The 27,369-nt window shown below is 45.5% G+C and overlaps 1 protein-coding gene across 1 annotated transcript in view; it reads left to right on the forward strand.

Moving 5' to 3' along the window:
- NOC2L (NOC2 like nucleolar associated transcriptional repressor) overlaps window positions 1-27,369 on the forward strand; it is a 117,762-nt gene that overhangs the window by 24,653 nt on the left and 65,740 nt on the right. The window contains exons 8-11 of the mRNA XM_088468159.1: window positions 1,710-1,820; window positions 8,995-9,108; window positions 21,820-22,008; window positions 26,298-26,437. Coding sequence (XP_088324285.1) covers window positions 1,710-1,820; window positions 8,995-9,108; window positions 21,820-22,008; window positions 26,298-26,437 — 554 coding nt within the window. The remainder of the gene's footprint in view (window positions 1-1,709; window positions 1,821-8,994; window positions 9,109-21,819; window positions 22,009-26,297; window positions 26,438-27,369) is intronic.

Genomic DNA, 27,369 nt, shown 5'->3' on the forward strand with positions numbered 1-27,369 from the left:
TGAGTTTTGGAGTTGGGAGCTCTCTTGTCGACCTCCTTATCTCATCTTTCATGATGATCGTGCGGATCTCAAGTCTTCCCTCATCTTGGATGTATTGCGGGCTCTTCGGATTTATGTGGCCGTACAGCAGCACTAAGGAAGTCTGATTCCTTATTTGTCCTTTATGATTCCGCTAAGCGTGGTTGGCCTGCTTCTAAGCAGACGTAGGCCAGATGGATCCGGTTGAGCATCGGGCAGGCATATGTTTCTAGCGCCCGGCCTCCGCCGGTTTCTATTTCTGCACATTCAACTCATGTGGTGGGTGCTTCTTGGGCTCAAACTCTGTTGTGCCGTGCTGCCACTTGGTCCTTTGTACACACTTTTGTTAGGTTCTATCGTTTTGATACCTTTACGACCTCTGAATTTGGCTTTGGTCGCAGGGTTTTGCAGGTTCCTCAGGGCTCTCCCACCCGGGGGGATAACTTTGGGACGTCCCCTGTCCCTTAATCTCCAGTGTCTCCTGGTGGATGAAGGAAAAAATAGGATGTTGGTACTTACCATTAAATCCGTTTCTCCGATTCCACAGGGGACACTGGACGCCCTCCCAGCGCTGCGTACCTGTCTTGGTGTTCTGTTGTTCAAATGTTGTATGCACTATGGGCCTGATTCAGACCCGCTTGCGAGCGCATATCGCTCGCAAGCGGGTCGATGGTGGACCATTGCGCACGCGCAGCAAGTAAGAAATCAACTATGTTGATTCACAGCTTGTCCCGTTTTGTAGGCGGGGAGGAGGGGTGGCTGCACAAACGGAGGCGTTCCCGAAGGAACGCCTGCCGTTTGAGGGTGGTCCTACTGACATCACTAGTGGATTTCCTGCTCTATTAGAGCAGGAAGTCCACTCGGGCTTGCAAGACCCTACCACAGGTCACCCACAGCTGTGCGAGCGGCCTGGAGGCCGGTCAAAAAAAAAAAAATAGGGACGCCCTGATTCAGAGTGAGCGCACGCAAATAGCGTGCGATTCTGAATCAGGGCTTATGTTTGTTTCTGTGTAGCTTTGGCTTTTCTTTCTTGTGTTGATTCCTTCTCAGTTTCCATTTTCTGATTCTGTTTCCGTCTCCTCGGGCACGGTTTTCTCTAACTGATGCTCTGGGGGATAGAGGGGAGGAGTCACTCACTTCTGAATTTAAAGGGCCAGCTGCGCTCATCCTCCAGTCTATACTCCAGAGTCTTAATCTCCAGTGTCCCCTGTGGAATCGGAGAAACGGATTTAACGGTAAGTACCAAAATCCTATTTTTACAGACTGAGCCACAAGTGCACCTGGTCCTCTATAACAAAATAAATAGCATAATCAGAATGTATATATTCATTGTATTGGTCATATAAGGTGGGGCTTGTGTGCTATAATTTGAATACTAGTAAACAGGCAGAACTACTTGCCTTTACTCTAAGCAGAATGATTGAGAATAAATCCATTGCGGTGTCGGCAGTCGCACAGCAGTGAGATCATTACGCTTTCTGCTGCCATCAGACACAGTAGAGATGAACAGGGCAAGGGTAGCACTGGTAGTGGCTACATGGGATCCTGCAGCTGAGGATCCCCTGACAAGTGTCAGACTTAGACGGACCTGTAGATTCTTCTCTGCATAGATATCTGTATTTCTGCATAGATATCTGTATTTGTATGTAGGCCTTCTGTGGTATAACTGTACACATTTCTCTCCCCGCCAGCTCCTTAATTGTCTCACAGAAGCCACAGTCTGTGCGGCGGTTCTCCAGCATGTGAACACTACAGTCCATTATTACCTGTGCTTTCCAAAACACACCCGGCAGCTCCTAAAGGTGAGTGACTTATACCCACATTCCAGTGGGCTAAAGTTTTACTTATCTAACTTGTAGCAGTATCTCATATGATCTACCACAAATGCCTGGATGCACTTTAGTGAATACTGCTGCATGTACGCTGACACTTTTTTTCTATATTTGACATTGTGAACCATTTTTATGTTATCAATTATTAGGAAAAAATGCCAACACAGACAGTTTTTTTTGGGGGGGGGGCGGGCTGGGGGGGATCTTATGTCAAGTATCTATATGTTGAATGCAGGAAGCTGTATGTGGTATTTTCCTATCTTCAGCTGCTCTTGGTATGTTTTCAAAATATAAAGTTATCATCTGTTTTCTTCACTTCCATGGTGGACATAGGGACAACACTAGGCTGTGCAGAAGGACAGGGCACCAGTTAAAGTCTTTGACTTCCCAGGCAGCCCAGCCTCCTTGTCCCCTATACCCAACCCCAGACAGCCTAGTCTGCTTTTGGTGTCGGCAGGAGCCGTGCACACTTTTATAATGGGCCGCTTCTGCAGCCTAAGTCTTTATTTGCTTTTATTTTAATTTTATTTAGAGAGGGCAGCACCGGTTGCCGAGGCGCTGGCGACCGGGTCAACGACCTCGGCCAAGTCCTCCACAGGCACAGAGAACCCCAGCTGTAGCTGGACGCCAGGGAATCTGGTAAGGCGGCTGCCGTGTTGGTGCGGCTTCACCCACTAGCGCTGGAGACAGCCGGCGGGTCTCTGACAAGCGGCTAGCCCCTGTATTACAGGGTGAGGTGGTTCTCTGATTACCTTGGATTCTGCCATGTCTTCCAAGAGCAAGACACCTGTGGAGGTGACCAAGGAGGTGGAAGCTCCTTGTCTCGCTCCAGACTATATTAAAACCACTTTCTTACCACTCCGGTGCCTGTCCAGGATAGCACAGAGGTCCGCTCACGCTGCACATCGCTCCCGGCTGGGGCTGAGGTCGGTCGGTCTGTCTGTCTGTCTGTTCTGCTCCTTCCCCGTCCTCCTTGTCCTATTACTGAGCATGCAGAAGGGTCTCTGCAGCCTCTTGTTCACAGTGTCTTCTCAGCATGATGGCACACAGGCTGTACGCCAGAGTTCCTTTCTAAAAAGCAGCATGGGCGCAGCCATGTTGGACTCTGTCACTCTTCCTCCACTCTGAGCACTGCTCCCAGACCAGCTGATTGCCGCATCCAATCCCTGGGGATCCTCCCCAATAGAATCCATTTCCAGACTTGCCTCTGTTGCCAATACAACATCGCTTCTTGCTGAAGTTACAGCTCAGTGCTGAGCTCCCAGGTACTCTGTATCTGAACGGTCTCAGGGCCTGATTCAGACTCGCTCGCGAACGCACATCGCTCGCAATTGAATCGATGGTCCCCCACTGCACATGCGCACGCCGGGGCCGGCGTGCGCATGCACGAGACCCGGCCAGCAACGGGCGCTCCGTCGCTACGGGTCTCTCACCAAAACAGGGCCGCTGTCGATTATGATTGACAGTTTGCCCAGTTTTGGAGGCGGGAAGGGGGGGTGGCTACATAAACGGAGGCGTTCCCGAAGGAATGCCTGCTGTTTGTGGGAGGCACCACTGACATCACCAGTGATGTCAGTGGTGAGCTTCCGGCTCTATTTAGAGCCGGAAGCTCACTGGGAATTGCGGGAACGAGACCCTACCACAAAGGTATCGTCGCAAGCCCCGATGGTCGCGACCATCACCTGGCCACTCGCAAAAGCTGTGGGTGGTCACCCACAGCTATGCGAGCGGCCAGGAGGCCGAAACAACGACGACAGAAAAAAAACGAAAAAAAAACGCCCTGTTTCAGGCCCTCAGTCCGTTATATCCAGTTCCTATATCTGGTAAACTAGTCTCCTATACCATCTTGCACACCAGTCTGGTTTTTACCACTGAGACTTGTTCTTACAGTCACCATCGGTTCCAGCCGATACCTCCAACCTTCGGTCTCTTTCGATGCTTCCAACATCGGACTCATATCAGTTAAGTTTTTCAAATCATTATCAACTGTCTCAATCCAGTATCATCGGTCCCATTCCAATTATGTTAATTCATTCAGTATTATCTCCAGTTCTTATTCCAACCTGCTGTTTAATAAAGACACTCCATTCTTGTTCTCGCCTTCGGACCCACCATCCCCTGCAGCTCCTCTACCTTCTCACAGCAATACATGAGGAAGTCCTGGCTCAAGCCACCCAGGTTTATTCACACCTCCCAAGTCTCCTCTTCAGGCTCCCACACCTGTTCCAGCCCAAACCAACCCTCAGGCGTGACACTCTTATATTACACACGTCTGTTGGTCTCTCCCCGCAGGAACCAGTCCAGGCTGATCTCTGTGTCTTGTACTGTACGGATGCGCAGCGAGAAGTCACAGTCACAGCTTCCAACCAGGAGCTGGCCTGGCGGTCTCCCTGTCGCAGGTAAGGTTACAGCTGCTTACCGTTTAACATCCCACGCTTCCCCTACTGTGGTTCTGCAGTTTAATCTGCAGCCACTCGCTTTGGAGCCCCTAGGGATTAGTTCCATCTCCAGTCAGTTCAGGTTTGGGCGCAGGTGTCCCCTTTCTTCCAGCAGCTGCTTGGTTAGGGACAAACACGGACCATCCAGGCAGATAAGCACTACTCTCCGGTCTGCCCTCCTTATGCCTCGGACTCGGTGGTTTCCTCAGACCTTGAGGAGATCGGGTCTGTTATTTCTCCTCTGTCTAGGAGGAATTTTCTTCAGTTAACTTGGGCCTGCAAATTGAGGACGAGGAACGGGGCACATAAATCCAGGGCTTCGGTTTTTCAAGCGGCGAATGTGGATTTTTGTTGAATTCACAGCTAAGTCAGTATTGACGGAGGGCCTCTTAGAGGAGGCTTAGATCATTCCCGATGGAGGCTTTCAGGTCTCAAAGCATATGGTGGTGGCCTTTTAACTGCTCCCTGCCGAGCAGCGTCACAAATGGGAGTCTGCTACCCTGGTTGACACACACATTGTCCACCTAGGTAAAAAAAACTCATCCCTCCCTATCCCTACTTCAGCTACCCGTAGGATCCAACTGATAGGAAGTTGGCGACCTTGCCAAAGGTAGTTCTATACCCATGCGTGTGCTATCGCACGTCCATCTATGGCTTCCGCTTGGGTAGCTGAGGCCATTGGCAGTTGGTCAGACGTCCTAGAAGAGGTCCTCTCCTCTGGTATTCCCAGGAACCAATTATTGTCCCTAGTGGCACATGTTAAGGAGGACGCCTCCTATCTGGACGAGGTGGCCCTTGATGTTGGTATCCTAACTCAAAAGTGGCAGCTTCCGCCGTCACTAGGATATCCCTGTGGTTTTGTTCCTGGTACACGGTTCTGGTTCTCAGAAGGATTTGGAGGCCTATTCATTATTCTGGGGTGACGAATCGAGAAGGGGGCTTCTGCCTTCTGACGGCAGACCTTGGGTTATGAGTGTCAAATTGTCGCTCCTTTTGTTCGCAGGGAAAGGCCTAGTGACAGTTTTCCTCAGGTTCCAGGGTTCTTCCACCAAGGCCTCTAAGCCCAGCAACAAATAACCTGGGCTACCAGACGCCACACCACCAAGCCTGCCGGGGCGGACCTCCACCTGTGGGACCCTAGCATGGGAGCACGGCTTCTTTCTTTCTCCCAGACCCGGCTGACGACCATGTCGGACTCCTTGGTACGCGGGGTGGTTTCTCAGAGCTACGCTCTACCCTTCCAGGAGCATCCTCCAAGCGGTTTCTTTTCACAGGCCCTCCATTGGTTCCTGGAAAAGCCCTGCTGGAGTGCATTTTCTCCCGTCTGGCCTCCAGGGTAGTTGTCTCAGTACCCCGGACTCTGATAGGCATGGGTTCCTAGGCCAACTTCTTGGTTCAAAAGCCGTATGGCTCTTTTCATCCAATACTCAACCAGAAGGCTCTCAACCATTTCTGATGGGCCCTCAGGTTTCGCATGGAACCTCTGCATTCTATCCTTCTGGCATTGGAACTGGGGGGGGGGGATTTCATGGTCTACTTGGACATTTAGGATGCTTTTTTACATGTTCCTGTCTGGCTTAGCAAGCAGCGCTTCCTTTGGTTGCAGTCCTGGGGGTTCATTACCAGTTTTGGGCTTTTGCCATTTGGTCTTTCCACGGCTCCTCTTGTCTTCTCGAAAGTCATGGCATTTATGGCAACTCTTTTACATTGCAAAGGTGTCAGAATTCTCCCTTATTTGATGATCCTCTTATTCTGGCCAAGTCTCCAGATATCTGCAGGGAACATCTTCATATGGCAATAGATCTGTTTCACTCTCGGGTGAAACAGCAATGGGGAAAAAAGTAGTCTTTTCCTCCATCTCAGCAGATGCTCCACCTGGGTGCCTTACTGGATCCACTGTTTCGAAAGTCTTCCTTCCGGCGGACAGGATTCAAAACTGGTTGCGCGGAGTCTTGCATCACTGCCGAGTGTCCTTTCACTCCTGCATGCAAATCCTCGTCATGGTGGACAATGCTCAGTGTCACTCCCAGGCATCTCAAACTGAAGTTCTGATCCGATGGAACGGTTCCTATCTCCACATTAAGTCGCAGCCATTTCATACTCTCTTGGGAGGTCTGGCTCCCCCTCTTGTGGTGGCTATAGGTGTCCTACTTGGACAAGGACTACCACTTTTGGATTCAAGATTGGGTCCTTCTCACCACCGGCGCACGTCCTGCGCAGGTGGGGGGGCTGGGGGCGTATCCTGCCAGCAGTCTCCCCAGGGTTAGTGGACGGTTCAGGGTGAGCCGTCTTCTGATCAACATTCTGAAGCTCCGAGCAGTCTTTCGGACTCTGTCTAGTGCAGCTGCTCCTCAGGTATTGTCTGGTCCAGACTCAGTCCGATAACACAGCTGTCGTTGCCCTCACCAACCATCAGGGACGCACTTGCAGTTGTGGTGCCTGGAAAGATGTGAGTTGCATTCTCAGCTAAGACTCCTTTTCTGGCTATGACTGCTGTCTTCATTCCAGAGGTCCAGAATTAAGACTTCCTAAGCCGCCGGGACAATCACTTGGGTGAGTGGTCTCTTCATCCAGATGTCTTCTAGCTTCTCCTTAATCGCTGGGGCCTTCCGGACATCGACGTGCTCGTGTCTCGACATGACCACAAGCTCCCAAGAGATGGTTCTCGCAACAGGGACCTGGTGGACCCCTTAATGGTTCGGTGGGTCTTCGTCTCATGTGCATATTCCTTCTGATCTTGCTCATTCCGCGGGATCTCCGCAAATTTTCTCGGGAGAATGGCACTGTGATCTTTGTGGCAGCTTTGGGCTCCTCGAGGCTCCGAATTGTCCGCGGAGAGCTAGGTACGCAGGTGCCTCCATAGATGCTCCTCTCCGTTTTTCGCTGCGGCTGGTTCTACTGTTTCAGCGCCCGTGCTTCTTCAGGATCTGGCTCGTCTCTTGAGACATCCATCCTGAGGGCCAGGGGTTTTTCTAGGTCTTTCATTCGTACCATGCTTCGTGCCCACGGACCTATTTCAGCTAGGATTTATCACCGTGTTTGGTAGGTTTATTTCTCTTAATGTTTGACCATGGGCCTTGACCCTAGGTCTTTTAGTCTTCCCCGTGTTCTCTCTCCTTCCTGCAGATGGGCCTGGATTTGGGTCTTCACCTCTCATCCCTGAAGGTTCAGGTTTCCGCTCTCTTGGTACTCTTTCCAAGACAGATTGCATTGTTGCCTGCCGGAGTCCTCCACGTCCAGCCACCCTTTGTTTTTCTGGTGGCTGCTTGGGACTTGTCTTGAGTGCTTGGGGCTCTTCAATCTTCTCCCGTCGAGCCTTTAGAGTCAGTGGTCTTTCGCTGGCTCACATGGAAAGCTCTGTTCCTTCTGGCCATCTCTACAACCCCGGAGAGTGTTTGATTTGACCGCACTGTCGTGACGCTCTCAGTTTTTGGTCGTTCACCCAGACCGGGCCTTTTTTCGGACATGGTTAGGCTACCTTCCGAAGGTTGTTTCACATCAACCAGGAGGTTGTGGTCCCGGCTTTTCAGTCTCCCGATTCTTCCCTCAGTGAGGCCTCTTTGGATGTGGTGAGGGCCCTCCAGATATATGTTTACTGCACTAGGAATCTCCGTTAGTCCGCTTTCCCTTTTCGTGGTTTTCACAAACGAGGCTGGCCGGCTACGTAGCATACCTTGGCCCACTGGCTCCGTTTGCCCATCCAACACGTATACCCGGCAGCAGGCCTTCCTGCACCGGCCGTGGTGACTGCTCATTCCCCCAAGTTGGTTGGTACTTGAGCAGCTTGCAAGGGTACCTCTGCAGAACAGCTGTGTAGGGAGGCTACATGGTCTTCTGTCCGCACACTTTCTGTGACACCTTTGCCTCCACGCATGCGGCACTTGAGCGGAGAGAGTTCTCAGTACAGCTCAGGAGTGTTCCCTGCTTTAGGGGAATTGTTTTGGGATGCCCCCAATGTTGTCCCTGTGTCTCCTATGGAAGTGAAGGAGAAAGAGATTTATGTTCTTACCTGGTTAAATCCTTTTCTTTGAGATCCATAGGGGACACAGGAAGCCCACCCTGACACACCTGGCTTGCGGGGGTTCTGTTTCTGGTTCCCCTGTCCATCTCTGGTGTGTTTGGATCGGTGGGTGTGTACGTTTTTTTTCTCCCTTCTCGCTCCTGCCTTGGGCTTGCTAACTTAACTGGCCTGGCTGGGGCGGGGTATAGGGGAGAAGGAGGCTGGAAAGTCAAAGACTTTAACTGTTTGGTGCCTAGTCCATCTGCACAGCCTATACTCCAGTGTTGTCCCTGTGTCTCCTATGGATCTCGGTGAAAAGGACTTAACCAGATGAGAATATAAATCTCCTTATTTGCATCGTTATAAAATTTTAAAAGATAACACATTCTTTTTTTCTTTGTGAATCTGGTCAAAATGTGTATAATTTTCTAGAAGAGTCCATACAAGAGATTATGTTAAATGTAATTTGTCATCAGTGAATACTTGGCTCCATTGGTGTGAATGGAAATGCAAAGCGCACACGAGCCAATCTTTGGTGTCGTCTGACTGCATTTTCCAATATACCCGATGATCATAGCTTGGTACTGTCGTTATCTGCCATCAAAGTTGTTTTTATGTCACAAGTGAAAATATTTGCCCTGTTAATACCTAATGCTGGTCACGCTCTCTAACAGATGTTAATGGTAATGTGGGCTTTTTTGTGCAGCAAGCGATCTCTCTGTGGAGCACAGGGGAGGAAACAGTTAGAGTTGTAGCATTCTTGGTGCTGAACAAGATCTGCAGACACAGGAAGGACTCCTATCTTAACCCAGTGTTAAAGGTAAGAAACTTGGAGGTATATTTAAATCTCTCTTTTCCTCTCTCTCTTTTTGACCTCAGTGTTCACAAAATACGCGCTATAGGCAATGAGGGACTCACTTTTTAAAAATTGTGTGGGTATCGAGGGATGCGCTATGAGCGCGCCGCAGCAGCCGGCCAGTGACTTCCCCAGCATCTCTCTAACCAATTAGCGCGGGCGGCAGCGTCTCCTTGTCCAAAGAGGACGCCCGCCCCATTCCCAGCTTGCCGTTAGACTCTCACTATACACTACAGCAGCATGGAGGTTCTATGCAGGAGTAGCCTGGAGAAGAGTGAGACCCAGGGAGGCGGCAGCCGCAGCTTGTACTTCCCTGTCCTGACCGCAGCTGTCTGGGGAGGAGGAGAGGAGGGAGACAGTTGTGGTAGCACAGTACTCCTGTCTACAGACAGCATCCGCGCCTGTCAGCATGCCGCCCTCAGTATAATGGTGCCCGGACATGGGATACAGGGTATAGTAACATACTCCAGACCTCCTGCTGCCTGTGTCAGCTACAAGAAAGACACTCGCAGTGCACCCCCCCACCCCTACAGTGACTGTTCTCTGAATGACTCCACCTGTACAGGGGCCACAGCGCGGGAGTGCAGTGCACTAGGCTGTCACTCCACGATTATTATACAGTAGCTCATTGCATGCAAGGCAAGCTCACTATGGCCCTCGAGTCCTTCTCCCCAATGTGACCTCTCTTGAGTTAGATTTAGTGCTGTAAACTTCCAAAAGTAGCACCCAAAGGTCTTTTTCATATTAAAATTGAGATCTCACTGGTGGAGAATTACTAAAGCCGTAGAATTCCTGAAATTGAGGTTTAATCAATTAAGTGTATGTGTATGTAATAGTGTGTGCATATGTGACACTCGCAGTTATCCCGAACTCACCGATGTTTGCTTACAGCCCCATATTGTAGCGCAGATTGGCAGCTGGAACTGAGACGCCAGAGCCAATTTACTGCGTATGTGGGCTAAAGAGGGGAGGTCCGCTGGGGTGGGTGCAGGTGGCACAGGATAGCGTTAATATCCTCTCCTCACCCTGCACTCATTAGCCGTATGTGTGCTGCAAGTGAAGTCCCAGTGAGGAGCGAGGGGCCAGTGTGTACCATTGTGAGGAGGGGAGTTTCTAACACCTAATGTCACCCCTCTGCTGTCTTGCTAATACACCCCTTTCTCCGATTGAAAAATAAATGCCCTTACTCCCCTCTACTCCCAGATCTATCGTCTTCCTACCTTTACCCCCAGATCTATCCCAACTGCTGTTTGCCCTTAAACCCTTCCACCCCAACTGCTACTTGCCCCCAGCACTGTCCCAACTGCTGCCTGCCGTCACACCCATTAATATGTGATGGAACCCTAAAACCGTGGAGTAGGACCCACATTTTTTTAAAGTAAGGGGTCCCAGGGACCCACAAATTTTTTCACTCAGCGTGATCACTGTGACATTCTTCAACACCTACTGGGGTGAAAATAGCTAAAATGTTTCCTCCCCATGTGCAATATCCTGACTGCGGGAAGGGCATAACAGAAGTCCTGCCATAAGGACCAGACCTTATCAAATTTGCTTGAGCCACCCTGGATGGAAAGGTGGGAGGGTCAGAGACCGTCCACGTGCGGGCAATACACTCCCGGATTAGTGTTAAGATTATTGATTTATATAAGTGCAGAGGAATAGAAATGGACTCTTCTAAATCCATACCAAATAAACAGATATGTGGGTTCAATAAAGGAACATGGACACCCGTGTTCCATACACAATCAACTATTAGTCCAAAACAGAGAGACTCGAGGACAGGACCAAAGGAGACGCCAGAAAGTAGCAGAAGGAGCAGTACACTTAGGTCAGGAGTCCACAGTAGAGCCCCTAAACTCAAAAAGCTTAAGCGGACTCCAGTAGACCCTGTGCAAAATATATAATTGTATCTGTTGAAACCTGGCATAAGCCGTGGCATCCCGAGGAGAAACTAAGAACTTTCCAGTCGTCCTCATCAGACAAAGTACCCAGATTGTGATCCCGATGAGATCTAAGGTTAGTCAATCCCTCTACACTGCCTGAAGAGAAGAGTGAGAAGTAGGCTGGAGCCTTAGAAAAACTAGGTTCCCCCCCCCTCCACTGTACACAGAGAGCATGTCGGAGTTGAAAAAAATGGACCAGATGGCCATACGTAGAGGACATATATAAGTAAATGAATGAAGAACCCCTTCCTTATACAACTGACCAATAGTAACCACCCCATGTGACCGCCAAGCTGAGAAACCCTTCAGCCCCCGAAGTTCTGTAAAGGTTAAATTACCCAAAAGCGGAGAACATGAATCAATCACCTTTTTCCCAGCAAGCCAAGTTCTTCGGGCCTTAATAGGTAATAGAGGTATAGAGTTAAAAATTGAAGCGCAAAGTTTGAAATAGCACACAATATTATGAATACTAAAAATTTAATAAAACAACAAATAATTCAACATAAAAATTCCAGTGCTGAAATAACATGCAGTGCTTTCTCAAATAAATTGGTATATATCATATGCCTATGAATGATAGTCAGGTCCATAAATATTGGGACATTGACAGAAGTTTCAGATTTTGGCCTCTATTCACCACCACAATGGTTTTGAAATGAAACAAACAAGATGAGCTTTAACTGAAGACTTTCAGATTTAATTTGAGGGTAATTACATCCAAATCGGGTGAATGGTGTAGGAATTACAACAGTTTCAATATGTGCCTCCCACTTTTTAAGGGGCCAAAAGTAATGTGACTATCAACTCAAAAGCTATTTCATGGACAGATGCGGGCTATTCCCTCGTTATTTCATTATCAATTAAGCAGGTAAAAGGTCTGGAGTTGATTCTAGGTGTGACATTTGCATTTGGAATCAGTTGCTGTCAACTCTCAATATGAGATCCAAAGAGCTGTCACTATCAGTGAAGTAAGCAATCATTAGGCTGAAAAATCAAAACAAACCCATCAGAGAGATAACAAAAACATTAGGTGTGGCCAAATCAACTGTTTTGAACATTCTTAAAAAGAAAGAACGCACCGGAGAGCTCAGCAACACCAAAAGATCCGGAAGACCACGGAAAACAACTGTGGTGGATGACAAAATAATTATTTCCCTGGTGAAGAAAAACCCCTTCACAACAGTTGGCCAAATGAAGAACACTCTCCAGGAGGTAGATGTATATGATTCAAAGTCAACACTCAAGAGAAGACTTCACAAGAGTGAATATAGAGGGTTCACCACAAGATGCAAACCATTGGTGAGCCACAAAACAGGAAGACCAGATTAGAGTTTGCTAAACAACATCTAGAAAAGCCATTACAGTTCTAGAACAACATTCTATTGACAGATGAGACAAAGCTCAACTTGTACCAGAGTGATGGGAAGAGAAGAGAAGGAAAGGAACTGCTCATGATCCAAAACATACCACCTCATCAGTGAAGCATGGTGGTGGTAGTGTCATGGCGTGGGCATGTATGGCTGCCAATGGAACTGGTTCCCTTGTATTTATTGATGATGTGACTGCTGACAAAAGCAGCAGAATGAATTCTGAAGTGTTTCGGGCAATATTATATGCTCGTATTCAGTCAAATGCTTCAGAACTCATTGGACAGTGCTTCACAGTGCAGATGGACAATGACCCGAAGCATACTGCAAAAGCAACCAAAGAGTTTTTTTAAGGCTAAAAAGTGGAATGTTATGCAATGGCCAAGTCAATCCCCTGACCTGAATCCGATTGAGCATGCATTTCACTTGATGAAGACAAAACTGAAGGGAAAATGCCCCAAGAACAAGCAGGAACTGAAGACCTTTGCAGTAGAGGCCTGGCAGAGCATCACCAGGGATGAAACCCAGCGTCTGGTGATGTCTATGCGTTCCAGACTTCAGGCTGTAATTGCCTGCAAAGAATTTGCAACAAAGTATTAAAAAGTGAAAGTTAGATTTAGGATTGTTTAGTTTGTCCCATTACTTTTGGCCCCTTAAAAAGTGGGAGGCACATATAGAAACTGTTGTAATTCCTACACCGTTCACCTGATTTGGATGTAATTACCCTCAAATTAAATCTGAAAGTCTTCAGTTAAATCACATCTTGTTTGTTTCATTTCAAAGCCATTGTGGTGGTGAATAGAGGACAAAATATGAAAATTCTGTCAATGTCCCAATATTTATGGACCTGACTGTATGTAATTCACTGGACATCCAATATGGTTACACTCCTATAATGTCTCAAAGTATGCTCACATGGATACAATACAGGAAGTCTCAGTGGAATCCAGAGCAAAGTGATGTGTATCCTTTCAATTGTTGATGTTAATCGTAATACAACATTAATATTGTATGATATGTTGCTTGTAAAGACAAGTCTTTAATTGTACTGAGGTGCTCACCGTTATGGTTTGTATAAAGACATTCACCGGTCATCAACTGGGGTCTGTCATCCAGTCACCACGATGTTTCAACCAGGCAGGTAAGGAATGTACCTCCAATTGCTATGGACAGTGTCCACGTAGCTGTAAGAAGTCCCCAGGTCCGCCAGTGGCCAGTAAATATTTCAGCCTCCGTATGGGCACCTGTGGAGTATGCTGAATGTAACAGGCAAAATAGCCGGAAGCGGTATCCGACACTGAACCAGCCGTGCAGGCGTGTGCCGGACAAGAGATGATTCAGCCTATATAAACGTCTACATATAGATGTACTGGGTAAGCGCACCGTCTGTTGTTTTTAATAGAGGTGTAGACCAGGTAGTGCTGGGCCACCCACCCCTCGAGGCCGACAACGGGTTTTATAAGCTATACACAGTCTTTTATTTCCCTAAATAAAGTAAGTAATGTAACTAGAAATTACTTTAAACTGGCATATGGGAATATACACAGGGGAGTTTTGATATATATATATATATATATATATATATATATATATATTTATAAAAATTGACTAAAAAAGGCAATTTGGGGGTAAGATTTAAATGAATGAAGTCAGTTGGAGAACGTGAAATCTGTACGCCAAGATACTTAAATTATGTACACCATCTAAGATTGAAATCGTATGCAGGTGGTTGAGGAGTATCAGGAAAAAGCGGAAATACAACAGATTTGTCCCAATTTATGCGAATGCCTGAAGTTATTATTGGTCTATTATTTGTTTGTGCTTTGCGTGTCTTATGTGTTGGTTTGTGGACATTCAGCCCTTTTAATCAAGATATCTTCTTGCTGGGGTTTAGGTCTTCAGCCAGCAATAGGAATATCACCATCATTAATTGGGGGAATAACTATGAAATTATGAATAGTGTTCTTCTTCTTTGGGGTCCATAGAGATGAACAGGGATACCATGGGGGGTGGGGGATACTATGGTTGGAAGACCAGGCACCATACCATTAAAGCTTCTGCTCCCAGAATGCCCCGGGTCCTTCTCCATATATAACCTGCCCCTAGCCATGGGACTTCAGTAGTTCGTTTGGTGCGGCAGGATCAAGATGCAACTTTGTAACAGGGACTGCTCAGAGCAGTCCTAAGCTTTTATTTTATGTTTTATATTCTTTTGTTTTCTGAGTTGGCAGTACCAAGTGTCTGAAATAAGACGCACGTACTGCAACTCCATCTACCTCCGCCGGGCTTTAACATCGGTAAATGTGCTGGTGATTTTGGTGGGTCGCGGCTGAGCTTAGCTAGCTGCAACGCTGCGACCTAGACTTGACTGGATCCTCGGAGATGTCAGGTAAGGCGGTTTCTCACTTATGAGGAATCATGCGTGGCAGTCCTTGCTTCTGGTGTCAGAGACGCAGTCCCTACGAAGGGTTTCACGCCTCTGGGTTGCTCCACCTACCCTCCACGTGTATATGAGATGCTCACGGTTCATGCTCGGTGTGCCCTGTGGCTGTTGGTCTCAGGAGGGTCTGGGTCAGTCTCCCTGTATACCTCTCCCTTGGTTAAGGTATACGGTGCTCTATGTCCTAACATTTCTTTGCGTTTCTGTAGTTGATTTAGAGCCAATTGTAATTGTATTACATATGCATTGTATGTGACTGTCTTTCATTTCTGTCTGTCAGTTATAACTATCACTGTTTTCTCTCCATCCTCTTTCATTCATTAAGATATTTTGTGAAGGTGGTCACATTGCATTGTTACCTTTTATATGTATATATGCTAAGCGTAAAAGGAAACAGAAGTTCAGGCAGTTTTTATTTATGACTGTCAGTTATAACTATCACTGCTATTGCTCAATTTGACCCTCAACTACCAGGATGTATAGGGGTTAAATTGCACTTCACATTTACTTGTGAAGACTGAGCTGCCCATCCCCCTTTCTCCTAACTAATTGCAGACGCTCAGCTGCAATTGATCATGGAAATGTTTGGTGAGGGGAGATTTGGTCTCGCTCTCCGAGTATACCTTTCTCCTAGGACCAAGGTATAGAGCCCTGGAATCCTACCAACTTTTTTGCTTTTATAAGTTGACTCAGTGCTGATTTGTAAGTATTTGTATGCATTGCACTTATGTGATTGCGATTTAGTGCCCATATGCAAATATATTTATATGCATATGTAGGTCCTACCGAACTTATGTGTTTAGGTAGTTGTTTTTAATGCCCTTTTGCAAATATATTACAGGTTGAGTCTCCCATATCCAAATATTCCGAAATACGGAATATTCCAAAATACGGAATATTTTTAGCATGACTGAGATATTGAAACCTTTGATTTTTGATGGCTCAATGTACACAAACTTTCTTTAAAGCACAAATTATTAAAAATAAAGTATAAAATGACCTATAGACTGTGTGTATAAAGTGTATATGACATATGAATAAATTTCATGTATCTACACAAACTTTGTTTGAGCCACAAAATTATTGAAAATATTGTATAAAATTACCTTCAGGCTGTGTATACACGGTGTATATGAATCATAAATGCATTCTGTGTTTAGATTTGGGCCCTATTCCTAAGATATCTCATTATGGTATGCAATTATTCCAAAATACGGAATATTCCGATATCCAAAATAACCTTGGTCCCAAGCATTTCGGATATGGGAGACTCAACCTGTATATGCATTTTATGTGACTTAAGCTAACACTGGGAAAACAATAAAGTTTTTTTCTTTTTTTTTTCCTAACCCCTAACTACCTGCTGTATAGTGGTTAGAGAGTACTTCACATTTATTTTAATCTGTGAAAAGGGTCACATTGCATTTTAACCCTACACTGGTTGTAGGTTTCTTGCAAGTGTTTCCCATGTCTGAGGACAAGGGTACACAGGAGACTATTGTCCCTGTACTGGTTTCATGTAAATCCGGTGCAGTTGGTCTCTCAGGATTTCATACAGGATGGACTGTGTGTGGATTGTTATACACCACAACAGTCCACCTCGCCAGCACCTGTTCAGGGGTCACCTTGAATGTCCTCTTGGTCTCAAGTGATGACAGTTATCAGCCCCCACACTGCCTCCCACTTTGGATTACCAACAATGATTACAGCCTGCTATGTTTCCTCTTCCCTTACATCCTTCCTGGATGGAGGGTTATGTCCACTCAGTCCAGAATCTGGCTTTTAGCATCTACCTACAGTATCTGCAGATGTTACAGGTGAATAAGGCATCAGCTGTCTAAGCATATAGATGAACTGCACCATCCTCTGTCTACCCTGCTTTCAGATTCTAATATAGGAGGCAGAGGATACACAAGTTTCTCCCTCTGGGCCTATCTCGGAGAGGTCATCAGTGGATGTTCCTCTATATCAGTGTTGGCTAACCTTGACACTCCAGCTGTTATGGAACTACATAACCCAGCATGCACTGCTACAGTTTTGCTATTGGGGCATGCTAAAACTGTGGCAGGGCATGCTGGGATATATAGTTCCACAACAGCTGGAGTGTCAGGGTTAGCCAACACTGCTCTATATCAAGGGCAGTTAATTCAATCCTCATTATAAAAGATGAAGTACCAGCAAATAAAGCCTAGTAAACCTGGTGTTCAGACACCAGAAGGTGATTCAGGCTGGATTCCTTAATCTGAACAGCTCACTGAGCTTATGGGGGAAGCTTGGAACACTCCAAGTAAACTGTTTCAGATTCCAAAAAGACTAGTATCTTTTACCATCTTTAACAGGGAGAGTGCCTTTGGTGGGAAATCCCCCTACTAGGGATTCTTATATGATACCTTCCTAAAGGGTTACTCCCCAGAAGGTTTTTTGCACAACTCCCCCATCAGATCCTATCAAGGCAATTCGGGTGATAATCCCGGATTCCTTTAGCTAACAAGGAAGGAGTTATTACTCAGATTTGTTTATGATTCAGAAGATAAATGGGTCTCATCGTTCTATTCTGAATCTGAAATCTCTACAGGTTCATCCATGTGCCCAATGTGTCTCTTAAAACGTATCGTATGATATGTGCAGCCCATCATATCTATTGTTACCATATGCAGATCATGCCATGTATTTGTGCATGTGATGCATGGTGCATCAGACCGGCGTCATTTCAGTGACATTTTGAAGAAGTGTGTGTTCTTTCAATGACTTTCCATCCTAAAATGCAGATCGATCGTATGTACATCTTGTGGCCGGGACTGCCAGGGAGTTCAAGGGAAATCGTAAAATTAATCTTACCTTATGCTGGTCCTACTAGTGTATGGCCAGCTTAAGATATTCAGGATTTCCAGGGTAATGGCTTTTTCAGGCGGGATTAGACAAAGGTCTACGCCTGGCCACTTTGAGAATGCAGGTTTATGCATGGTCAGTCTGGTTTCAGAAGAAGATTGCTTCATTACCAGATGTTAGGTTTTTTTTTCCAAGAAGTTTTGTTCCACCGGTAGCACCGTGGGATTTGTCTTTTGGTTCTTAAGGGACTACAAACGTCCCCATTTGAACCTTTTCACTCTGTGCATTTAAATTGGTTGACAGCAAAGACACTTTTTTTTTTTCTTGCTATTTCTTCTGCTCGCAGAGTCTCTGATTTGGCAGCGCTCTTTTTGCTCCACAATTTTGATATTTCACCAGGATACAGCTGTTCTTCGTACAAGGGAGGGTTACCTTCCTAAGGTAGTGTCCCGTTTTCATGTGAATGAAGAAATTGTTCCAGCTTTTCAGGCTCCAGACCTTTCTGTAGATGAAGCCTCCCTGGATGTAGTTCGTGCTCTCCGTATTTATGTGGAGCGTACAAACTCTGTTAGAAAATCAGATGCTCTATTTTTATGGTTTTCACAAACGAGGATGGCCAGCTAATAAGCAGACTCTGGTGAGATGGCTACGCATGACTATCTCTCAGGTGTACGCACAGGCTGATCTCCCTGTCCCAAGCACGGTGACAGCACATTTTTCTCAGTCTGTAGGGCCATCGTGGGCATTTAGTCGTGGTGCCTCCGCTGAACAGTTGTGTAAGGCAGCCACATGGTCTTCTGTCCACACTTTTCTTGGGTTCTGTGCCTTTTGATACTTTTTCCTCTTAGGATGCTTCCATTGGGTGGCGAGTTCTCATTTCTGCTCAGGAGCGACTCCCACCCTAGGGCAACTGCTTTAGGACATCCCCCATGGTATCCTTGTGGACCCTGAAGAAGAAGAAAATTAGAGTTATGGTATGCTTGCCTAGATAACTCCTTTTCTTCGAGGTCCACAGGGCACTCACCCTGACGCACCTGCCTTCACTGGGTTATATTCTTTCGGTCGCAGATTCCCTCATCTTATGTTAGTGTTTTTGGTGTACGATGGTTCTTCCTTCTCCTCTTTCCTTCTCCTGCCTTGAGGCTTGTTACCTAAACTGAAGTCCTATGGCTATGGGTGGGATATATATGGGGAATGACCCAGGGCATTCTGGGAGCAGAAGCTTTAACTGTTTGGTGCCTGGTCTTCCAACCATAATATCCCTCCCATGGTATCCCTGTGGATCCCTATGGTATCCCTGTGGACCCCAATTGACCTTGAAGAAAAGGAGTTATCTAAGTAAGTCTACCATAACTCTAATTTTTCTAGGGATCATAATGTTTCTTTGTGATTTACACTACACTTTGTGGTTAATTACACTGTACAAGAAATACTTTTCATTTGTTTCCTTTCTAAATGTAGTCGTACTATAATGTTTCAAGTTTTTGAGCTACACTATTTGCGCTATATCTACATAGGTAATCTAGTCAGTGAAAAGCAATTTTAAAATCTGATATTTTCTTGATACAACATAAATATGTTGTATCAATTCAATCAATCGCAAATAAGAACACAAAACGAAAAATACAGCAATGAAAACTACGATCTCAAATAATGACCTATGCATGAGAGCACTTTCTTTTTGCTTGTCGCTTGCACTCGTCTTCTTGGGCAACTCTTGTCACTGTCCTACAGTAGTCAGCACTCATAGAAGCGGCCCACCTACCCTGATATCTTCCTTCCATTGCTGAAATGTCTTGGTGGAATCGCTCTCTGTGCTCGTCACTCACTGCACCGCACTTGCCAGGGAAGAAGTGCAGATGTGAGTCGAAAGTGGATATTGAGAGATGTTGCAGATGATACTTTTCTAGTGATTGTTCACGATCTTCACATAGTTTCCAGCTCTTCTGTTACCCTAGAAGCCATGCACAACACCTTTTAAAGGCTTCCCAAGTCACTTTCTCATTAACCTGGAGGACTTTGTCGCAGTTGTCATCCTTAAGAAGTTGATGAATTTGCAGCCCAACAAGGATCCCTTCCTAAACTTTAGCATCACTCAGAAGTAGAAATTTTGCTCTCCAGTACTTTAAAGCTTCTCCATCTTTGTTCTTCCTCTTTACAAAGTTCTTCATAAGTCAGAGTTTTATGTGTAAAGGGGGCAGAAGAATTTTACTTCGATCACCCAGAGGACGGTGATGGACAAAACATGGCCTACAGCGAATGTTTTCAGGTTGGCCAACCTATATATTCTCTAGATAACAAGGGAGGAATTCATTTGTTTGTGTCAGGGCGTCTTATTTCTGCACCCTGTGTTCTTCGCCAACATTGCGGCTAATTATCCGGCTGGTCAGGTCCTGGTTTAATTGTTTTTATGTGGGCGTGTAGAATTGGTGGGCTGCGATGTGCGCTTCTTCCCGTCCAGACTGTCTCTTCCCTGCATGTGGACGCGCTGCTGTGTTGCCGCTCCCCCTGCCTCCATGCCCACCTGCCAGCGGAGCCTCCCCATTGGCCCAGGTGTCCTGGCCATGCTCTCTTATGACTGACAGCGGGGCCTATCCACCTGCCGCCCGTGATGTCCATTGAGAGCGGCGAAGGGCCGGGGCCATGGAGCTGCTGCTGGCAGCACCTCGTGGAGCAGAAGATCCCGGAGGAGGAGGGTTCCATGCTCCACTGCGGCTAGGAGGGGAGGCAAGCTGATAGGAGTGTGGGGTGGATTTGCGGCCCCCTATAGATCATGGTGCACCAGTGTGCTAGAAGAGGGGCATATATGTGTGTGTATATGTATATATTATATAATGTAACCCCTAACCTTCCCCCCCAAACCCTGATACTTACCTTTGGTAACCAGCGCCGGTATTTTAAGCTACAGGAATCTTCTTTATCTGAATATTATTTGCAACCCCCCCCCCCCCCCCCCAAAAAAAAAAAAAAATTAATAAAATTGTGTCCCCAAGCAGTTGGGGTCTGTCCGCAACCCTCCTCAAAGCTGCAGTTTCTTGTAAGAAACCTTCAAAAGAAGGGGATGAAAGGAGCAAAAAAAAAAGGATTTTATTGAAATATTTGACGAATAATTGATAACCCTTGACCATTACCTACCAGTTAAATATAAATAAAAAAATACTTTTTATTAAAAACTCCGAACCCTTAGGGGTGGTGAGGAATGACAGGTGATAAAGTGAAAAATAGGTCGACCAATATTTTTTATCTCGCCTAATTTCCAACAATTGAATAGCCCTGGCCATGTTACAGAGGCTGAAATTTAGGCGTGATAAATCACAATTATCATGACCAAAAACTGTTCAATTGAATAGCGACTAAATTTTATCACACCTAAACACATGTTTATCACTGATAAAAACACAGTGATAAAACAATTGAATCCCCTCCCCATAGTTGTTCTTTGGTAAATATTAGGCATAATCGAAGCTTGCAGGGCTGGACACCAAAGGACAGATCAAAGTATTTTCTAAAATAAGAAAAAAATAAAAGTTGTAGACCTACAAAAAGGAGCTCCTGTGGTCTGTCATACCACAAAACTCATGCAGGTCGTCATAAACCTAGCCTCAATACACCATGCAGCTCGGGATGCCTGGCATGAGTGAGATGCCAGGTTCCGTGTGACTTGGCCAATGCCGTGTGTCTTATTTGCTGAAAAATGGGTCTGTGATGCAAACTGATGCAGCAAACTGCTTCATGAGACTGCGCTGATTAATGTAACACTTTTCTATCTGTGTGCGACAGTCTATATACGAAGTAGAATGGACCTTGGCGTGGGAAAAACTAGCGGCCGCTTCATCGTTGCACATTGTATACAACTTCAGACTCTGTCACACACAGATATACAAGTGTCGCATTTCAGTTTAATTAGTGCAGTGTCGTGAAAGGGTTTGCCGCATCCATTTGTGACTGAGACGAGGACTGTATGGAGCGACAGCAGCGATAGTGTACGAGGACACAACTGTACGTTAACCTTTGATAATCTGTGTGTATTGGTGAACATTAATGACAGCTTGCCTTTAACTGATCAATACTAATGGATATCCTCTCCCTCTTCCAGAAAATGTACATCTCGTATGTGAAGAATTCTAAATTCACATCTCCCAACGTCCTGCCGATGATCAACTTCATGCAGCGCACTCTGACCGAAATGTACGCCCTGGACGTCCAAGCCTCATACCAGCACATATTTATATACATCAGGCAGCTAGCTATCCATCTGCGTACTGCCATGACCCTGAAAAAGAAGGTGAGGTGAAAAGTGAGAATGTTTGCAGTGTGAAAGGTGTCAGTCCTGATCAAAATGAAAACTGCCTTTTCTAAAGAAACCTTTTACATAACCGGTTGCATGCTCCATTCGTTTCAGCTGCTTTTAGCATGCAAACGTCTCTGGCCCTCCGCATCAATGGATGTAGCAATAGTGCCATCTACAGTCTGTCATTGGGTAATGCCTATACCATCAAGCTAGATCTTCAAATTAATCAAGAATAATAATTATACACTAAGGGGTACTTCAATTAGATGCGAAAACTTAACATTGGAGAAGTTTTTGCACAATTTACATGTTTTGGTGAGATATTTTCGCGTCTTTTGTCTATGCACGCTCCCACTTCTCGCACTATCCATTTACAAAAGACGCAAAAATGCATTTGCATTTGCAACTGTTCATGGAGTAACCAACGAAAAGTACAGGTGAATTTGGTGAAATCCGTCTACCCCTTAAAATTGGTAACTGAAATAGGTAGTCATTTTATAAGTGTATTAGTGGCCCTAATAAAAGTATTTGGGGTTCTTAAATTGCGTCAAATGGCTGTTTCATGCATTTTGCATGAGTGTTTAAAAATAATAAGCTGTTTATTAAATTGAGGGTGCATTGAAATGGGTGCAAGTATATTTTTGGGTCAAAAAAATGCACTTTTAAAAAATGTTAAACATACACCAGGTGCAGTCACCTGCAATGTTTAAAACACATGCTCCATCCATACAGCCCCCCAAACATACCCAACCCATTACTTTAAATGCAATTTCCAACACTTAATTTTCTTTTTTCACCCCAAAATTTACATGTCATTATTGGCCAAATTAAGCTAATGAAAAAATTATTTTTGCCTAATTTATCATTAGGTTGAATGTCACAGGGGTTCTGAACCAAGTCCCCACATTTTTAAACAAAAATAGGGATTTTGCTCTGAGGTGGTGAAAACAGTTTGCCGGATTTTGTCTATGGACTTTTCACACATGCGAAAACTTCGGCAATAGGATTGCACGATATGCATTTTTGTGCCAAACGTTTTTGCCAAACCGCGGCTTTTCTCGGCTAATTGAATCTGGCCCTTTAAATGAATGTTGTAACTGACAAAACCGTTCATTCCAAAATGTTATAATATAAAAATTAGTATTTTAACAGTCTGTCCCCCTTTAGCCTTCTGTGTAACTGGCAGGAATGCCCTGACTGTGCATATTTTAATTTTTATTATGACGGTATTATATTTTATGCTGTTTGAGGTGTCTGTATATGTGTGAAATTCCGCAAATACTCAGGTTTAATTACTTTGTTCTTGCAGTCACAACTTACTATATTAGACAACATGCTTATATTTAAATCGTATTCTTAATTTCTTTTTAAAAAATTGCAATATATATATATTTTTTTTTTTTAGGGAAACATTTCTGTAATTAAAACTAGTTAAATTGGTGAAGTTCTCAAATTCTTATATATACACTTATATGGCCTTGTTTGAAAAGCTGAAAACAGAATTTATTCGAAATAAGTCATTTTTGTAATATCCACAAATATATTTAAACATTAGTATACGGGCTTGCCCAGTGGCTAAAGGCACTGACCACTAAAGCATGATTCTGTGGGATTTGATGGGAGACCATCTTTTGGGTAATTTTGACTTTGGACAGGTCACATTTTCTTGCAGGACACCAAATTAAATCATTGGGATGTGCTGGCAAACATCAGCGCATAGTTCAGCTGCCCATAATTTTACCACATGTGTGGTTGGACCTTGTGCCTGATAAGTTCTCTGAAAACTGCATGGTGCTATGAAATGTACTCTTGGTATGATACTGGTAGGGGACTGCGAGGGGAGGTGGCAAGAGGCTGTGTTCTGGCAGGTAGCCAGTGAGAGCTGTGAAGGATGGGGGGCTGTGTCCTGGCCGGCAGTTGGTGAGAGGTGATGCCAAGGGACTTGGCCTATGCAGACATTAGTCCCATTCTATAATAGATTTCTTACTGGTTATGTATGACCGAGCGGGGAAATCAGTAGGATTTGGAGTCCTTTAACAGTTCTGCGACTGACGAGTCTGCATATACAGCAAGGCGCTGTAAAACAAAGAACTTCTCCTCACCAGTAATCCATAGCAGTCCGGGAGTGAGTGAGGAGGGTGCTGAGCAGTGATGCAGACGTGCCAGTGGGAATTGGTATGAAATACCGTCAGCCGCATGGCCGGCGGTTCGATTCCCGTCAGCGGCAGCCCGACAGAAGCAGAGTGCGACGCAGCGGAAGCCCGACAGCGCTGGAAATCCCGATCGTGGATAGGTAAGTATCCACTAACCTAACCCCCCTAACCCTAACCCTCCTTAGGGGTGCCTAACCCTAACTTCCCCCCCAAGTGCCTAACCCTAATCCCCCCTCTAAGTGCCTAACCCTAACCACCCCCTTCCCCGCTGCCTAAACCTAAGTCCCCCGGGGGGGTGCCTAAACCTAAGCCCCGGGGGGGTGCCTAACCCTAAGTCCCCCACGGGGGTGACTAACCCTAACCCTCCCTCCCCCTAGCCTAACCCTAACCCTCCCGGGGGGGTGCCTAACCCTAAGTCCCCCCCGGGAGCCCTAAACCTAACCCTCCCCCCCGCGGCTGTCCGCTCGCGGCGCCCGGCATCTGTACGATCGTGATGCCGGGCGCCGGTCTCCCAGCGTCGGGGAAATGCGGGCGTCTATATCTAGACGCCCGGCATTTCGCCCATGCCGGGATAAGACAGTCGGGAAGCCGGCTGCCGGTATTTAGGCAGTCGGCTTCCCGATTGCCTCCCTGCCAGTGTGATGGCGTCACTAAGAATGATGGTGCTTCACTACACACAGAATATTATTATTATTTTTTTTTTTATGCAATTCTCTCCATATGCCGCCCTGAAGTTTTTATAAGTTTTCCCATGTTTGAAAACGAGGGGAAGGGTGGGGTGTTATGGTCCTGTAATCCCCAAACAATATCCCCCCACACTGTGGGAAAATAATGGAAGTCCAGGGATGGAAGAAGTACTTTACCATCCTGACTCCCATTAATTCAGGGGCTCCCACTTTTGAAACATGGGTTGATTAGTGGCAAAGAGGATCTTTTCTTAATTTGAACAAATGCAATTCAGATTGTCATTATAATATGACACGCCACATAGTTTATTGGTCAATTTGATCAAGTTAGCCGGTCAGAATGTTACGTATACGGCCAGCAATTAGGATGATGGGCGTAAAGTGAAGCGACTTGCGATATTCAAAGATACCATTGTATATATGTGTACTTTTGTATGTACCACTTTATCCTTGTTTTGCTACGTCCTGTCTGGCTGTAGGATTGTGTAACGGAAGACCTCTTAATTGGATCGAGACAACCAAAGACTTCTCGCTCAGGAGCTCAGACAGCTTCTTATAAGCCAATTATTTTTTCCCCATAAGTGATTTTTTTTTAATGCAAACTGAAACTGCAGGGTACAGAAAACCAGTCCCTGTTCTAGCCACTTAGAATCCAGAATGTCATAGTAACCTCTTTCCACAGCTATGGGTTTTTTAATGTCATGGCAAAGATGGCTGACCAGTCCGGAGCACACTCCTCTTAGGGGCTCAGTGTTGGGGCATGGAGATGGTTGGTCTTCCTAACCTTGGTTACTCCATGCAGGATTAGTGTGTTTCATTGTAGTTTTATATATGCTTTAATAATAATGATGAACACAGCACTCATTGAAACTAAATATGAGAGAGGCCTCATCACCAAACTTTACAGTATGATTATAGGATATTTTTTAGCAGAAAAATAGAGAAAATGCCTTCATGCTGAGAACCCCAGTGTCTGCCAGCCTACCCTATGGTGCGCAATTATCTGTAAGCTGATGAGTGCCCCCTGCTGATTCTCACTCATTAGATGGAGGAATGAGGCCCAAAACATTGGAAAAGGGGGGAACCTGCCCTATTGCTGGCTTATTAGATGCTGATCTTACTGTGTGCCGGTTCCTCTGCACAATGGGTTAATTTGTTGCTACGTAGATGAGTTATGTAGGATTGAAGACCTTGCTGCACCAGGGGAGTTAGGCAGCCTTTAATACAATAGCTATGTGTATTTTATTACCATTACTTCATTTTACTACTTTTATCTCCTTTCCAATGAAAATGGCAGTCTTCAGTATTTTCTCCATCTGTCCTTTCAATTTCCATTGATGATTCTGTAATATTGAACATATCATGTGTTAACAAACTGCTAGAATGTGACAGAAGTATTTGTAGCAAGCATTGCATATAAGATGTGGTATCTCTTCCCATACAGGGAGCTTATCAGTCAGTATACAATTGGCAATACGTTCACTGTCTGTATCTATGGTGCCGGGTGCTGAGTACAATCCACCCTAATGAGGTACTGGAGCCTCTCATTTACCCACTGGTCCAGGTGATCACCGGATGCATCAGGTAGGAGCCGTTCACATATTGAGTTTATATAATGGTTATTGATCTGGAATATTTTGCTGTTAAGATTTCCGATAACGTACTGTTATATTCTCAAAATAGCCACAGTTCTGATACAGGGCAGTTCTATCTTCAGTTTGCTTTATTTTATAGACCAGTGTATGCCTTCTTGCAACTGTAACAAAATGTTTGCCTTTTCTTTCCATCTAGTTCCTCACCTCTAATGGTTTTGTGCTTACCTTGGGAAAGTTCACAAAGCTGCACTTTGGATACATTTGTATTCAATTCAGAGAGAGAGAGTTGCAGAGAATTAACATATCTCAGTGGTCATACAGAGGCACGAAAAGATAAAACAATGAATTTGGTAAAATGTTCAAGAGGCCACGAAACAAACCATTGATTTAAGTTGATTTAACCTGAATGTTACCTACTTCTTTGGTTATTTGAAGTTACCTCTTTACCAAATCAGTGACCAAACAGCCACCAATTCAATTCTTTTGTAAACACAGTAAGGTGATAGTATTATGGAGGTTACAGAGGAACTCCTTAAAGTGCCCACACACTGGACGATTTTAGGTACGATTTGCATGAAAACAATGCATTGGAACGATACATCCTTTAAAAACGTGCAGCTTCCAGGAACGTTAACGGTCTGCTGTGCAGACCCCCGGGTCGTTTGCTTATCTTCAGATCTTTCCTACTGCAGGTAAGACCTGGCAATCTCCTTAACGATGCACTGGAAATCATCAAGGACCCACGATAGGTGGTTAGTCACATTGCACAGTTAGCAAGATATCGTTGGTCCAGGAGTGCCGGTGAGTTGCCCCGGGAGTTCAAGGGAAATCTTTGATGACATCGCATCATTTGTGAGTCGTCCATTTTGTGGGCACCTTTAGAAGTAAGCTTAAATATTATCTTAAGTACATTACTGAGGC

Source organism: Taudactylus pleione, unplaced genomic scaffold, assembly GCF_031769625.1.
Source record: "Taudactylus pleione unplaced genomic scaffold, aTauple2 ptg000082l, whole genome shotgun sequence".
NCBI lineage: Eukaryota > Metazoa > Chordata > Amphibia > Anura > Myobatrachidae > Taudactylus > Taudactylus pleione.